The sequence below is a fragment of the Anabrus simplex genome, chromosome 1 (genome assembly GCF_040414725.1).
Source record: "Anabrus simplex isolate iqAnaSimp1 chromosome 1, ASM4041472v1, whole genome shotgun sequence".
Lineage (NCBI taxonomy): Eukaryota > Metazoa > Arthropoda > Insecta > Orthoptera > Tettigoniidae > Anabrus > Anabrus simplex.
The window spans coordinates 982,160,695-982,175,193 of NC_090265.1; the positions used below are offsets into that span (position 1 = coordinate 982,160,695).

General features: G+C 41.8%; 1 protein-coding gene across 1 annotated transcript in view; it reads right to left on the bottom strand.

Moving 5' to 3' along the window:
* Positions 1–14,499, bottom strand: part of LOC137496952 (uncharacterized) — a 1,159,990-nt gene that overhangs the window by 223,410 nt on the left and 922,081 nt on the right. The window contains exon 5 of the mRNA XM_068225136.1: positions 7,307–7,582. Within this exon, the coding sequence (XP_068081237.1) occupies positions 7,307–7,582 (276 nt within the window). The remainder of the gene's footprint in view (positions 1–7,306; positions 7,583–14,499) is intronic.

Consider the following 14,499-nt stretch of genomic DNA (forward strand, 5'->3'; position numbering starts at 1 on the left):
CTATGCCTTTATTGTCAGTTTCCTCTACTACTATGATAATTGACTGTCCGTGCTCATATTGTCCCATCCTCTTACGCCCCGAGTTGCTTCCTCTCGGACAAGCCTTCTCTTGTGTAACTGAATGTTGTCAGAGCATTGTAATTAAACAGTGTAAGTCTCCATCGTATGTATACACATGTTTATATTGTTCTATCTTTTCCTCTGTATTCGTATACTGTTGGCTAATTCCTCATTCTACATGCTTTGTAAGCGGAACGGTTTCCTTTAATAGTCCACTGGGTCACTAGGGATGGGAGTTTCCAATTTACGATATTACATCCTTTGAACTCCAGAGATTGAAAATGAGATTTCAGGTCACTCAACCATCGCCAATAGGATAGAAATTCCTAGCAACTGCAGTCGTCTTAGACAGAGAAAAATTCGACCTTATTGGCTTCTCATCTGACACGGAATGAGTTGAATTTTGTTACAAATTCGCGCTAATATTAATTTCGTTTTGAAACCCTGAAGATGATATTAAAAATTACAATAGAACAATAGCTTGACTTGTAGGTATGTTGTCGTTCCTCCACTTGACGATCTCCTTGCCTTGAATGATATATTCAACACGCCTAATTATTGGAAGAATATAGTCATACCTATGACAATCCCGCTACCTTTCGGTGATTTATGTTGGTAATAACGCCTCCGATCCGCCTCCTTGGCTAAATGGTTGACGTGCTGGCCTTTGGCCTAAGGAACCCCGTGTTTGTATTGTTGTTTTTGTTTAAATGTGCCTAACATCTAGGTCATCGGCCCACGGGGCCCCTCGTTCGAATCCCAGTCGGCTCGGGGATTTTAACTTTATTTGGTTAATTCTAGGCTGGGGGCTGTGTGTGTGTGCCATCTTAAGCATTAGAATTCATCATCAGTAACATCCCATCCTCACAGATGTGCAAGTCGCCTATAAGATGTCAAATCAAATGACCTACACCACCAGGTCTCTCTAGAAGCCACACGCCTCTATTATTATAACACCTCTGCCCTACCCTTCTCTAGTTTTAGCAATTCACTTGTGTTAACTGGCAGCCCCCTCTACCGCCTCAACTGGCAGCCTACGTTTACCCTTGATTTGCAGTCTAATTAGGTCAAGATAGCTAGACAATCAGGTTACAAGGCAGACCGTTTCAGGCCCTCAGGTTTCCGTTTTCTTTATTCCTTCCCTTTCACTTCTAATCTAGGACTGACCTTTGTTCCTAGGTTATAGTCTGTGTGCCGGAATTTACTTCAAGTCAAAGCCTGGTGTGGCCAAAACTTATTCCCTTGAACACGGATCCCGAGAAAATTTAACAAAATTCCTTCTGGCCTCAATCCCAGTTTACTGCGATCAGCACTTGATATGATATGGCCCTTTTCTTTATGGCCGGATGCCTCTCCTGACGCTAATCCTGTGTGGAAGATTCTATACACTATGGCGTGTTTCTTGTGTGTTTTTTTTTTTGCTAGTTGCTTTACGTCGCACCGACACAGATAGGTCTTATGGCGACGTTGGGACAGGAAAGGGCTAGGAGTGGAAAGGAAGCGGCCGTGGCCTTAATTAAGGTACAGCCCCAGCATTTGCTTGGTGTGAAAATGGGAAACCACGGAAAACCATTTTCAGGGCTGCCGACAGTGGGGTTCGAACCTACTATCTCCCGAATACTGGATACTGTCCGCACTTAAGTGACTGCAGCTATCGAGCTCGGTGTTTCTTGTGGTTGTTAGCAGTGTAGTGTGTTGTGTATACATGAAGAGAAGAGTATTGAGACCAACACTAAGGACCACTCCCCAAACCAGAGCAATTAACCACAGGCAGTTAGCATTCTAGACCCGGGGCCGTCTAAACCGACGACCAGTACGCTGAACATTCAGCTAAGGAGCCAGAAAAGTTTTTTTAAAGAAATAAAAAAAACTCGAATTTAAATAAATGTGCGTACTTTAAAGGTACAGAATAAGTCGTGGTCATCACAGAAGATATGGGAGACCGAGCTCGATGGCTGCAGTCGCTTAAGTGCGGCCAGTATCCAGTATTCGGGAGATAGTGGGTTCGAACCCCACTTTCGGCAGCCCTGAAGACGGTTTACCGTGGTTTCCAATTTTCACACCAGGCAAATGCTGGGGCTGTACCTTAATTAAGGCCACGGCCACTTCCTTCCCAGTCCTAGCCCTTTCCTGTCCCATCGTCGCCATAAGACCTATATGTGTCGGTGCGACGTAAAGCCAATAGCAAAAACAAATTTTTATGTAGATTTAATTTTAAGGGATGTATACATGACTACCCCCTCATACATCTTCTTTGAAAAGATCACTGAAAAGTCATTTATTTAGAAGGCACCGTATGCATATTTAACACACACAAGTTCCAGGACATCCAGGTATAGACTATTTCTTCGGAATACATGATATTTGCACACTGCAACTAATCTTCACTCGCTATTTCCAACACTAGCAGCTATTAACGAAAGGTATTACTCTCACTAAACACTTCCAGTTTTATGCAACTCACAAGGCCAATGAACATCACTATAATTTACAGTACAGTACCAACCAACCACCCACCCACCACTGATCTGCATTTAGGGCAGTCGCCCAGGTGGCAGATTTCCTATCAGTTGTTTACTTAGTCTTTTCGTAAATAATGTCAAATAATTTTGAAGTTTATTGAACATCTCCCTTGGTAAAGTATTCCAATCCCTAACACCTCTTCCTATAAACAAATGTTTGCCCCAGTTTGTCCTTACAATATATATGCCCCATATAAATTATACATATTAACAATTTCTATGAAATAATAAATTCCTAGTTATACTTTATAATGAAAAATATGGAATATCGGTCATTAGATAACTCTTTTCTTTCTTAATCTGTTTATCCTCCAGGGTTGGTTTTTCCCTCGGACTCAACGAGGGATGCCCCCTCCACCGCTCAAGGGCAGTATCCTGGGTCGGAGGATACAACCGAGGAGGAAGACCAGTATCTCGCCCAGGCGGCCTCGGCCTTGTAGTGGGATGGGACGTTTTTGGAAGGGATAGGCAAGGAAGGGGAAGGAAGCGGCCGTGGCCTTCAGTTAGGTACCATTCCGGCATGTGCTTGGAGAAGAGGGAAACCACAGAAAACCTCTTCGAGGATGGCTGAGGTGAGAATCGAACCCTCTCTACTCAGTTGACCTCTCAAGGCTGAGCGGACCCCGTTCTAGCCCTCGTACCACTTTTCAAATTTCGTGGCAGAACCGGGAATCACACCCGAGCCTCCGGGGTTGGCAGCTCATCATACTAACCACTACACCCCAGAGGGGGGCTATACAACTCTTACTTCCATTTGTATACCGCAACCTCCTTTCGCATAAAATCTTATATAGGGCAGTTTCAAAGTTGAACACTACTGACGCTAGGTAAAATATTAGAACAAAGGCTGTTCAAAATGCTTCTTACGTCCGACTCGTTGGCTGAATGGTCAGCGTACTGGCCTTCGGTTCAGAGGGTCCCGGGTTCGATTCCCGGCCGGGTCGGGGATTTTAACCTTCATTGGTTAATTCCAATGGCCCGGGGGCTGGGTGTTTGTGCTGTCCCCAACATTCCTGCAACTCACACACCACACTTAACACTACCCTCCACCACAACAACACGCAGTTACCTACACATGGCAGATGCCGCCCACCCTCATCGGAGGGTCTGCCTTACAAGGGCTGCACTCGGCTAGAAATAGCCACACGAAATTAATTAAAAAATGCTTCTTACGTTCGTACTATTTAGCCACGTTTCTTACAGTAAGATTCCTGCTTATATGATCCATTCGATGATGAACCATACGAAAATTACTGCGCTTACTGTACTTCCTGTTTGTTTGTATGCATGTTCAGTCCGTCAGAGATTCCGCAGGTGGGTTACTCAACAGCTCTGCCATCAGCTGTCATTGATGGCCTAGGCATCACTGAAGAGGCGTACTAGGGAAATGAGGAGTGAGGTAGTTTCCTGTTGCTTTCCTCACCGAGCCAGAGTTTCTATTACATATCAGTCTGCCAAGCCCACTGAAATGCATACACCAACCAACACTATGAGCAACATTTTCACACCATTCATAGCAGGGACTGGCTGCATAAGCATTGGCATTACTAGCATCGCTCATACCTCAGTCACTTTCATATTGTCAAAGCCAAGGATAAGACAGAGAGAGATTTATGAAAGTAACAAAATTGCTCTAGCCCATACCAGAAGACACACTGTAAACACTAGGTCCTTCCAGCAAAGGCATGACTTCCTGTTTGCTAAAAGGAATTTATACATCCTATTCAATCATGACATTGCGGATATTTAAACCATTATGATTTAATCATTCAGGTAAGAGGCTTTGGATATCCTTGGCCTCCAATTCTGTTCATGGAATCCTCACTGCTTGTGTTCTTGTAGAATCTGTGGTAGTTTGTGTAACTATAATTATTTATTTAGACCCACGATCAGAATAAGTAACTCGCGTTTTTTAAGTAAGAAACTGTTCTGGTATTTGTGTCGAGGGAGTGTGCGAAATAAATGCAGATAAATCATTTAAATGGCTACTTTCAACGTTGAAATTGCACACTGAGGTCTTCAAATGGTACTAAGTTCCAGTCTTGTTCTGAAACGGACTCAACTGCGTAGTTCACTCTTACGGGAGATTAGAATATACAGTACAGTATATGCTTATTTTGAACCGTAAAAACAATCTGCGAACTCAGCAGTAGAAAACTGTTATTGTTGCTTCATTTAATTCATCGAACACGATGACATCAAAGGAAAGTCAAGTATCTGCCCTGTTCCTCGCACTAGGTACCGTGACAATAACTTGAATAATGCAACACAATTCAAAAAAAAATTAAACAGACTCAATTTAAATAACATCCGATGACCTTAATAAGACTTTCAGCAAGAGAAAACTCACACACAATTGCTGCACAGCAACCTACCACACCAACACACAGTAGACAGTCACAAAGATTTAATATTAACCAAAAGATAGCGCAGATAAGAAAACTGTCACATTAGGAGATGGTATCAGCGCATTTCAGAGCTGTCGACTTTAACAACTAGAGGAGCTGTCATATAACAGTGAATCAAGCTTTCTAATAATAATAACAACAATAATAATATTATTCGCTTTACGTTCCACTAACTACTTTGATGGTTTTCGGAGACGCCGAGGTGCCGGAATTTAATCCCGCAGGAGTTCTTTTACGTGCCCGTAAATCTACCGACACGAGGCTGACATTTGAGCACCTTCAAATACCACCGGACTGAGCCAGGATCGAACCTGCCAAGTTGGGGTCAGAAGGCCAGCGCCTCAACCGCCTGAGACACTCAACCCGGCAATCAAGCTTTCTAAGTGACCGCATTCTGTAAGTGTTAATTATTTCCATCACCACTAGTCTTTATTCAACAGTCTACCTCCGTAGCGTAACGTAGCATCGAGGGCCAGGATACTATTCCCGGTACCATCAGGAATTTTAGAATGGCAGGAGGGCTGGTATGTGGTTAAAATGGTACATGCCATGGGCACCCGCAGGATCTTTTCCGGGGGGCGGGGGGCACATTAACAATTTTCTTGAATATAGAAACCAATATAACGTCAGCAACATTAAATTGTTTACAGAAATTTCTGGTTATAACAGACGCTAGATGACTGTCAGAAAGTTCAGTTTATGAAATCATCTGGTGTGATATCATAACAATTGAATTTTTAGAATTCCAGTGGGGTGGGAAGCCCCCTTGCCCCCACCCCTTGCGGGCGCCCATGGTACATGCAGCTCACCTCCATTGGGGATGTGTTTAAAAAGAGCTGCACCACCTCCGGATGAGGACACGAGATTGATTGATTAATAACCAGAGACCTCCCTCAAAATATGTAGGCAAGACAGAAAGCAAGATTTTCTGTTACATATTACTCCAAAACAAAGCTGCAACTCACGCACTCGTTAATATGTAGCCCTTGTGTATAATAGTTTATAGCAACGTTAAAATAGAACTATTTTCAAAACAGAATCATTTGATTGTCTTTAAACAACTTTAATTTCTCACTCCACATCAATGCTGAAAGCTACGGCCTACAGATTACTGAATTGTTTCGAATCTCTCAAATGTGCACTCTAATTTATATTTGTTTATAATTGTGGTATAGGATACTTTGGAGGGCATCACGAAGAACTCACGAATGTACAATGGCCACAATGGTGTTTGTTGATGAAAGGTAGATTTGAGGAACCGATGTGAGAAAAGTCGAAGGATAACCTGAACCATTAAATGTTAAGATGGAAGATTGGAGCTTTGGAAATGTATGGAGAAAAGCAAGACAATTGTGGTAGCAAGAAAGGAAGAAGAGGGATGAGTGAAAGGAACTGGAGATAAAGATATTAAGTTGTGGAGAGCTTCAAGTACTTCGAAATGAAATTAGAGTGAATTCAAGATTTAATATGGGAATCGACTGGAGGAGACAACGCAGCTTAGCCGCACAGATAGTAGCTATTTGCTTTACGTCACACCGACACAGATAGGTCTTATGGAGACGATCGGATAGGAAAGGCCTAGGAATGGGAAGGAAGCGGTCATGGCCTTAATTAAGGTATAGCCCTAGCGTTTGCCTGGTGTAAAAATGGGACACCACGGAAAAACATCTTTAGGGCTGCCGACAGTGGGGTTCGAACCCACTATCTCTCGATTACTGGATACTGGCCACACTTAAGCGACTGCAGCTATCGAGCTCGGTGCACGGATAGTAGGACAGGAGTGAAGTACTTAAAATTGGATTAAGGGACAGAGACAATCATTTTTCTGGAGACGACCATTCGTCCGCACGTCTTTCACATTTGCTGGATTGCGTGTAGGCCTACTAGGTCTACCTATACGCTCACCTGCTGAACAGACATAGTATCCACTCTCCAGTAAACTATACAATCCTTCGGAGAATGTCTTCATACTCCGTGATTTCAGTGCATAGAAATCGAGTAACTCGCCGTTTTCTCTACCTTTAACTACCCTGCTACCACCTTCACCATTCACCTACTATAGTGAATAAGGTTAATATGCTCTGGCCTCTGTAGTAGTAGTAAGTAGTCTGACCGTGATACTATATAGCATACAGTGTTAGCAAGCTTGCGACTATTCTCCATAGTAAAAATGTACCGAGCCATACTTCCTGACTTTCCTAAATAAAGGGGCTGATGACCTCGATATTTGGCCCCTTAAAACAGCAATCATCAATCTTATAATAAATATAACATAGTTGCAAACCAATACTATACAAATATCGTGTTATCACTCACCACCGGGCCCGAACGTGTCACTGTTGCTGTCAGCCACTATGACATCACTACCACGACCGGCGTCCCCCGCGCCCAAACCCGCGCCACTTCGGATACTCCGCGTACTGTTGGCACTCTCCCGCCGCTCGGGAGTGGCCCCGCTGGGGGTGGCAGACGGGAGCTCGAGACCACCAGACATGCCCGACACTGAGGACAGCTTATCAGGATCATTGTCCGACGAGCTGCCCAGCTCCAGGATAGTCACACTCAGCTGATTACGGCCGCTGCTCGAGGGACCTGAAACACACCGAAGACATAACTACGAAGGATATACAACATCATTTTAACAACGTTATAATGTGAGCCTCAGTTATAGCGGTGATGTAAGTCATCGGGCAGCTTGAACAATAATACTGATTCATGCATTTTTTAAAATTTTAGAGTATAATAAGTTACGATAAGCGTGGTTTTGTCAGTGGAGGAACTAATCCTTCTTTTGGTTCTGTATCTTCATAGAAGGTTAATGACTGTCATGGAGTATTTTTCTTGTGTTGTGTTTCTTTCCCCTATCGGAGTTGCCACATCTTGGAATATCACTGCACTGGTGGCTATTATGGGAGGGGTGGGGGATGGGGTGAAGGGGTGCAGACCCCCCCCACTTTGTGGAGGAAACATTACATTTTTATTCTATTTTAGCCGCCTGAAACTAATTATAAAAAAAAAAAAAGAAATTTGCACAAGTCCTGTTGTCTCATCAGCTAATTCGTTCCTTTATTTTATTTTATTAATAACAAATCCGGGTACATTATCTTGTCTGTAACTTTTTTGCCCCCCTCTCTCTCCCACTTCAAATTTCCAAACGCCACAGTTGACTAGGAACTAATGGAGCCTCCCTAACATTGGCAGTGTCATCTTCGACATCCAGAATCTTGGTGCATACTCATTCAGACCAATTCTCGACTTATTTACCCCGGAACATTGCTTTGAATAAAGTACCTATACCTGAACATGTACAGTAGACAAGTTCGTAAGTTAGTAACTAATAATACAGAAACATTCGGAATACAATCAGAAGTATTACTCCAAAAGCATGTCTCCATATATCTTTGGCCCGAAGAATATAATTATGCAAATGTGATATTGAACAGTAAAGTTCTTCTGATGTGGGCTTATTATATATTCCTTTAAAAATGTATCACACTCAGCATTAGCACTATTCGGAGATCCAAGGTTCAAATCCAGGCGCTTAGTGGTTTCAACTCTCACTTATGCCAAAATCGGGGACAGAAGACTACTTCATGTCTAATCCTAAGTTAAAATAATTTTCATTTGCACATAAAGCTCTATTCACTAACACAGATCTTGGTATCAATAACATCTCAACTGCAAAGATACATTTCAGAAATAACAATTTAATACATTTCATTACTTGATGAAAATGGTTCTAAATAACCCTACCCTGACTCATTGCGTTGTCCTCAGTAGGCCTAGTTCGGAAATGACTCGGAATACTTTTAAATTCAGACTAATATGTCGTAATATTTAGTTCCTAACATCTAAAAATGACATCCGTTTAAAACAATATTGAGATTTAAAAATCACGGAAGCTTAATTGAAACTACAGTATATCAGACGTGCGCAGGCATTCATTCATCTTTAACAAAATACCTTTTTCTGGGAGAAACTTCATCGTTCTCTTCATTGTCACGTGTTAACAAAGGCAGTGATTTCAAACAGCACTGGCCATCGAATGCTGACAACAGCTGATCTAAACTTTCCGTTAGAAGTTGGTATTGTTGCATCACCTAGCATTTCGCAGAAGCAGTGTTGTCAGATCTCCAGGCGCGAAATTAAAACTTAATTGCTACTCTTCCTTGATCAACATTTTACTGACACCTATTGCACTAGCCATAGAGAAAGTATATGGTGGAGTGAGTTTCAGTGTTGCAGATGGCTTCAGACATGTACAAGCTTACGTGATCAAGCCTGAGAAGACAAGTGTCCACACTTCCGTTCCCAATTTACCACTAAGCAGATTGCACTGTTCTCGAACGATTATCGATCAATAAGTGTAACTTTTGTGAAACTTAACTCCCTCAGTTTTATCAAAGAGCGAAACACAAATGAATACTAGAGCTGAGATAAATGGGACAACAGAGCTAAATATTTAATGAGTTAATCTACAAGTGTAATATGCATTCATGAGAGAAATATCAGACTCAGCCAACAATATTATTTTATTATTATTATTATTATTATTATTATTATTATTATTATTATTATTATTATAATACCGGAGTTACACCCACTCGGTACATTCAAACTGAGCGCCTTTTAGAAGGCCATCTGTAATACGATCAGTGAACTTTCTAGCTGAGAAAATTTCGAACTTTATCTTCAGATGTCTCTTTGGAGATTGTCTAAGTTTACAAAACTGTAATGTTTGTATATTCTTATCTGTGTTCTTAGGTTACTAGCGCTGCTATCCCTTCCTTCTTCAAGTAAATTTTCCACCAATCATAAATTTTGGATATTTATTAAATTAGCCAATAGAAATTGAGGGTATGTACAGGGCTTCGGCCCAGAGAGTTCTGGAACCTTCCTCTCCGCTATAAAAGCTGGGACCTCTTGGGCCATGTTGTCTTTTGCATCGCTCCAGTAAAGAGGTTTAGAGTGAGTTCGTACTGGAGGCAGGGGGCTAGTCTCGCCCGTCATCGGAAGGCCCACCAGTTCAAGGTAATGGCAGACATCTTTTAATCATGTGATAGTCTCAGAAAGCTGACTTGAGGGGAAGGTTTCAAAATTATTTCGTAATGTAAATCTAAAACATGTCTTAGGAAATAAAGAGTGTTAACCCTCTTGTAATTCCCATTTAACTTGGTATTGGGGTGACTATAGTTTTGTAAACTTTAAAATTTATCTCTTCTTTTTGGTATTTAATTCTTTATCTCCATCTAGTTACCTCTGAAGTATAGACTTAACCTCTGTAACTTCGGGCTATAAGCCCATATAGGGTTTTTAAGAACTTTCAGGTGTATTTCAAAGGAGTGCAAGTGTTCGCCTCCTAACATTTTGGTTTTCGGCCGCTATATTAAATCCTTCGTTTTTCGCAAACGCCATGTAGAATGGGCACTTATTGCCTCTGTTAAAGTTTAACTATTTCCATTTAAGTGTAACTTAGACTGTTGAGCGGGTAAATCTGTTGTGTAATGATCTAGTGTAAAATTTAGATTGTGCCTTGGAGAGGCTTATTTGTAATAAGTTTTGGAGAGCAGTTTCATAGGGAAGTAATTGGATGGACCAGTGGTGCTCTTTTGAACATTTTGTAAATTTGGAACTTCAAGCTCACTCTGTAAATTATTGTGTACCTGAAGTCAAATCATTATTGTTACAAGAGCTGACGAGCCCAACTGGTCTATCCGATTGTTATTTGGTGTCGTTCATCAAGCCATAAATTTAGAAAATAGGGAGAGGAAAAAGTGAAAGAAATAAAATTTCAAATTTTAGTGTTTTAAATTAAGATTAGATCTTTTCTCTGTCCACCCATTCACGCTCGCACCTTCTTACTGCTCTGTGTTCCACGGTATCCTCGTAACAATTATTATTATTATTATTATTATTATTATTATTATTATTATTATTATTATTATTATTACACGGATATTGCATACATGCCAGCCTCTGGTGTAGGGGTAACGTGTCTGACTTACCCGGATGCATCGAGTTCGATTCCCGACCTGGATCTAAGGGCTGGTTGGAGGTCCACTCAGCTTTCGTGATAACAATTGAGGAGCTATCTTTAATTTCTAAGATGGAGGTCCCGGTGTAGAAATCCAAGAATGACGGCCGAGAGGATTCGTCGCGCAGACTACGCAGCACCTTGTAATCTGCAAGCCTTCGGGCTGAGCAGTGGTCGCTTGGTAAACAAGGGACCATCAAGGCTGTTGTGCCATGGGTTTGTTTATTTGTTTTGTTTGTTTGATTTTGTCTTAAATATCATTCCCAAATATCTTCAATCAATAGTCAGACAATCCATATCAATAGACAAAGATATTAAACATATAAGATGTAAATATAACACAGGTGTGACTAATATTTCTTCTTGTGTATCAATTAACCAGGTGCTTCATCCAAACCTGGTCACTGTTCCCATCAAAACCTGGGGCCACTGAACGTCCTGGGCCGGAGTTAAGTTCTGTATGGTGGATAGTTTCTTCTGCACTCCTCCTCCAGCCAATGCACCTGGCTACCAATCCAAATGGTGACCACGCTCAATGCTGTATAACTGAGAGTAGTTTATATTTATTTTTTATGTTGAATGTACTGAATTTTTCTAATGCCTATATGCCCAAAGAATGAAGGAAATGAGGCGGATAAGGCCCATTAAATATGCTCGTCAACAACTTTTGTATGAGTAGGTGAATATTAATTAAGATTGCAGTTTTCCTACGATAAAGAATGCTACGTAATTACAGTACGACGATTTGTTTAATAAGTTTCCTTACACTAAATAATTCCTGAACCAGCGAAAAACAACAAAGGGAGATCTTATTTATAGAATAGTTCATGTCACTTAATATGTAAACGAAACGAGAAATACGTTCCGGGTTGGTGATGTTGTTAGAGGCCCTACATTCTTGTATTTTTCATAAACCAAGCTCAGTTTTGCTTTATGAAGGGTGTATGAAAGGACATTCTTCGAAGTTAGATGCAATAATTCATTGAACTAAATTGAACTGAGTGCTACTGTTCTTTGTTAGTGATAAAATGTCATTTGAATATAGTCCCGAAAAACTAAGTATAATCTCAATATAGGGAAATTTTCCAGTAGATAACGCGCAAGACAAATTTTGCTTTGAGGTGACAAAATAGAGAGTAATTTATATTTTGTAACCTCAAAGCAGAATTAGTAGGTTCTTAGATTACACAATATGTCAAAATTAACACTTAATTCAACTGTATTTTGGGCAGCAGACTTTTATTCGAACATATGTGCTCTGTTCTGGCGTTTTAAAATCAGGTGGATTAGGACGAGGAATTGTTTACGGCCTGGTGCCAACTTTCTTGCGTAACTACTCTCAGTCTATTCCAAGGCCAGTATACCATATTGTAATCGCAGTTTGGCTTTCAAACGTAATTGACTATGTCTACATTGGCATTGCCCTCTATGATACTGGCTACCTGAATTCTAGCCCGCCTGGTGGCCATGATTGTTAAGGCGTTGAAGTCTACACATTCTGACACCGTGGTTAGCCGGTTCGAGTCCCGTTGGATGAAAAAATTCGCCATCAGAATGTTTCCCGGAAGGGTAGGGGAGGTGGTGGTATACAATTTCTAATCACTAGATTGCGTGCCAAAAGCCTGGATTAAACTCCAAACCTCTCCGCAGTGTTCATAAGGAGTGAGGACACATGACGCTGTTGATGGTGATTCGTCCGTCGGATGGAGACGTAAAGCTTTGAGCAGACTCCTTGTTGTTATTCGACAGGAGTAGGCTACATGCCGACACTGGCTTCACCCTCTCCCTACGTTGTAGAAGCTCCATGGGTTTGCGCTGCGCAATATCATGAACTTTCCAGTGTGTTCTGACTTGTTAAGCTCGTCGCAGACCATCAGTTCTACTTTCCCTCAACACCCAATTGTGCAGCATATTCATGACCTAGGTGGGTTGTACTATGTTGGCGTCAAAGTTGTTTATTTACAATCTGGTTCCGTTTACGTCGCACCGACACAAATGAGTCGTATGGCGACGATGTGACAGGAAAGGACTAGGAGTGGGAAAGAAGCGACCGTGGCCTTAATTAAGGTACAGTCCCAGCATTTGACTGGTGTGAAAATGAGAAACGACGGAAAACCATTGCAGTGAGGTTCGAATCCACTATCTCCCGAATGCAAGCTGATATCTGCGTGACCCAAAACCGCACAACCACTTGCTCGGTACGCGTCAAAGTTCACTAAATACATTCGAATATTGGAATAGTCATTTGCATTACAACAGCCAAAAGTGAGGTTTTATGTATAACTTGACGGAATTTCGAAACGAATACATGAAGCACTTTAGGCCATTTACAGCTTTAAGTTCATGTATGTATGTTCAGTCATCAGCTCTAAGGCTGGTTAGATCCTCAACAGCTCCGCCATCAGCTGTCATAGATGGCCTAGGCATCACTGAAGAGGCATACTAAGGAAATGAGGAGTGAGGTAGTTTCCCGTTGCTTTCTTCACCAAGCCAGAAGTGGCTATTACATATCAGTCTGCCAAGCTCACTGAAATGCATGCACCGACCGACCATATGAGCACCATTTTCACACCATTCATAGCAGCGACTGGCTGCATAAGGAATGACTTTACTAGCATCGCTCATACCTCAGACAATTTCATATTGTCAAAGCCAAGGATAAGACAGAGACAGATCAATGAATGTAACAAAATTGCTCTAGCCTATCCCAGAAGACTTAGTGCACTGTAAACACTAGGTCCTGCCAGCAAAGGCATCTTTAAGTTCATATTACGTTGAATATTTATTTTTATATAAATAATATTAAGATAACACGGGGCGCACTATTCAAACGTCCAGCACGCTCAGGGCCCAGCAATCCAAGCACTCAACTTGACTCGTTTACATGATGCTGTGTAGCCATCTGGTAAGTAATTCAGCAACTGTTTTAAATGAATCGAAAAAAAGTTTTTGATGGTGTGTTTTTATTTTGGTAAAAGCTGAGTACCGTAAGTAAGTACAGTGTCTTGAATTTCGACTTTCCATGTCATTTTGAAGGACGTTAAACATGAAATTCGACATTGTATAGAACAAACTGGCCGGCCCCGTGGTGTAGGGATAGCGTGCATGCCTTTTACCCGGAGGCTCCGGGTTCGATTCCCGGCCAGGACAGAGATTTTTGCCTGAACCTGAGGGCTGGTTCGAGGCCCACTCAGGCTACGTGATTAGAATTGAGGAGCTATTTGACGGTGAGATAGCGGCCCCGGTCTAGAAAGTCAAGAATAACGACCGAGAGGTTTGATCGTGATGACCACACGACACCTCGTAATCTTCAGGCCTTCAGGCTGAGCAGTGGTCGCTTGGTAGGCCAAGGCCCTTACAGGAGTGTAGTGCCATGGGGTTTATAGAACAAAATGAATTGGCAGACCAGACTGCGAAAGAGCACTGTGGCTTTTCGGTCTCCACGGAGGGAGATCGCAGATTTACACGACTGTAA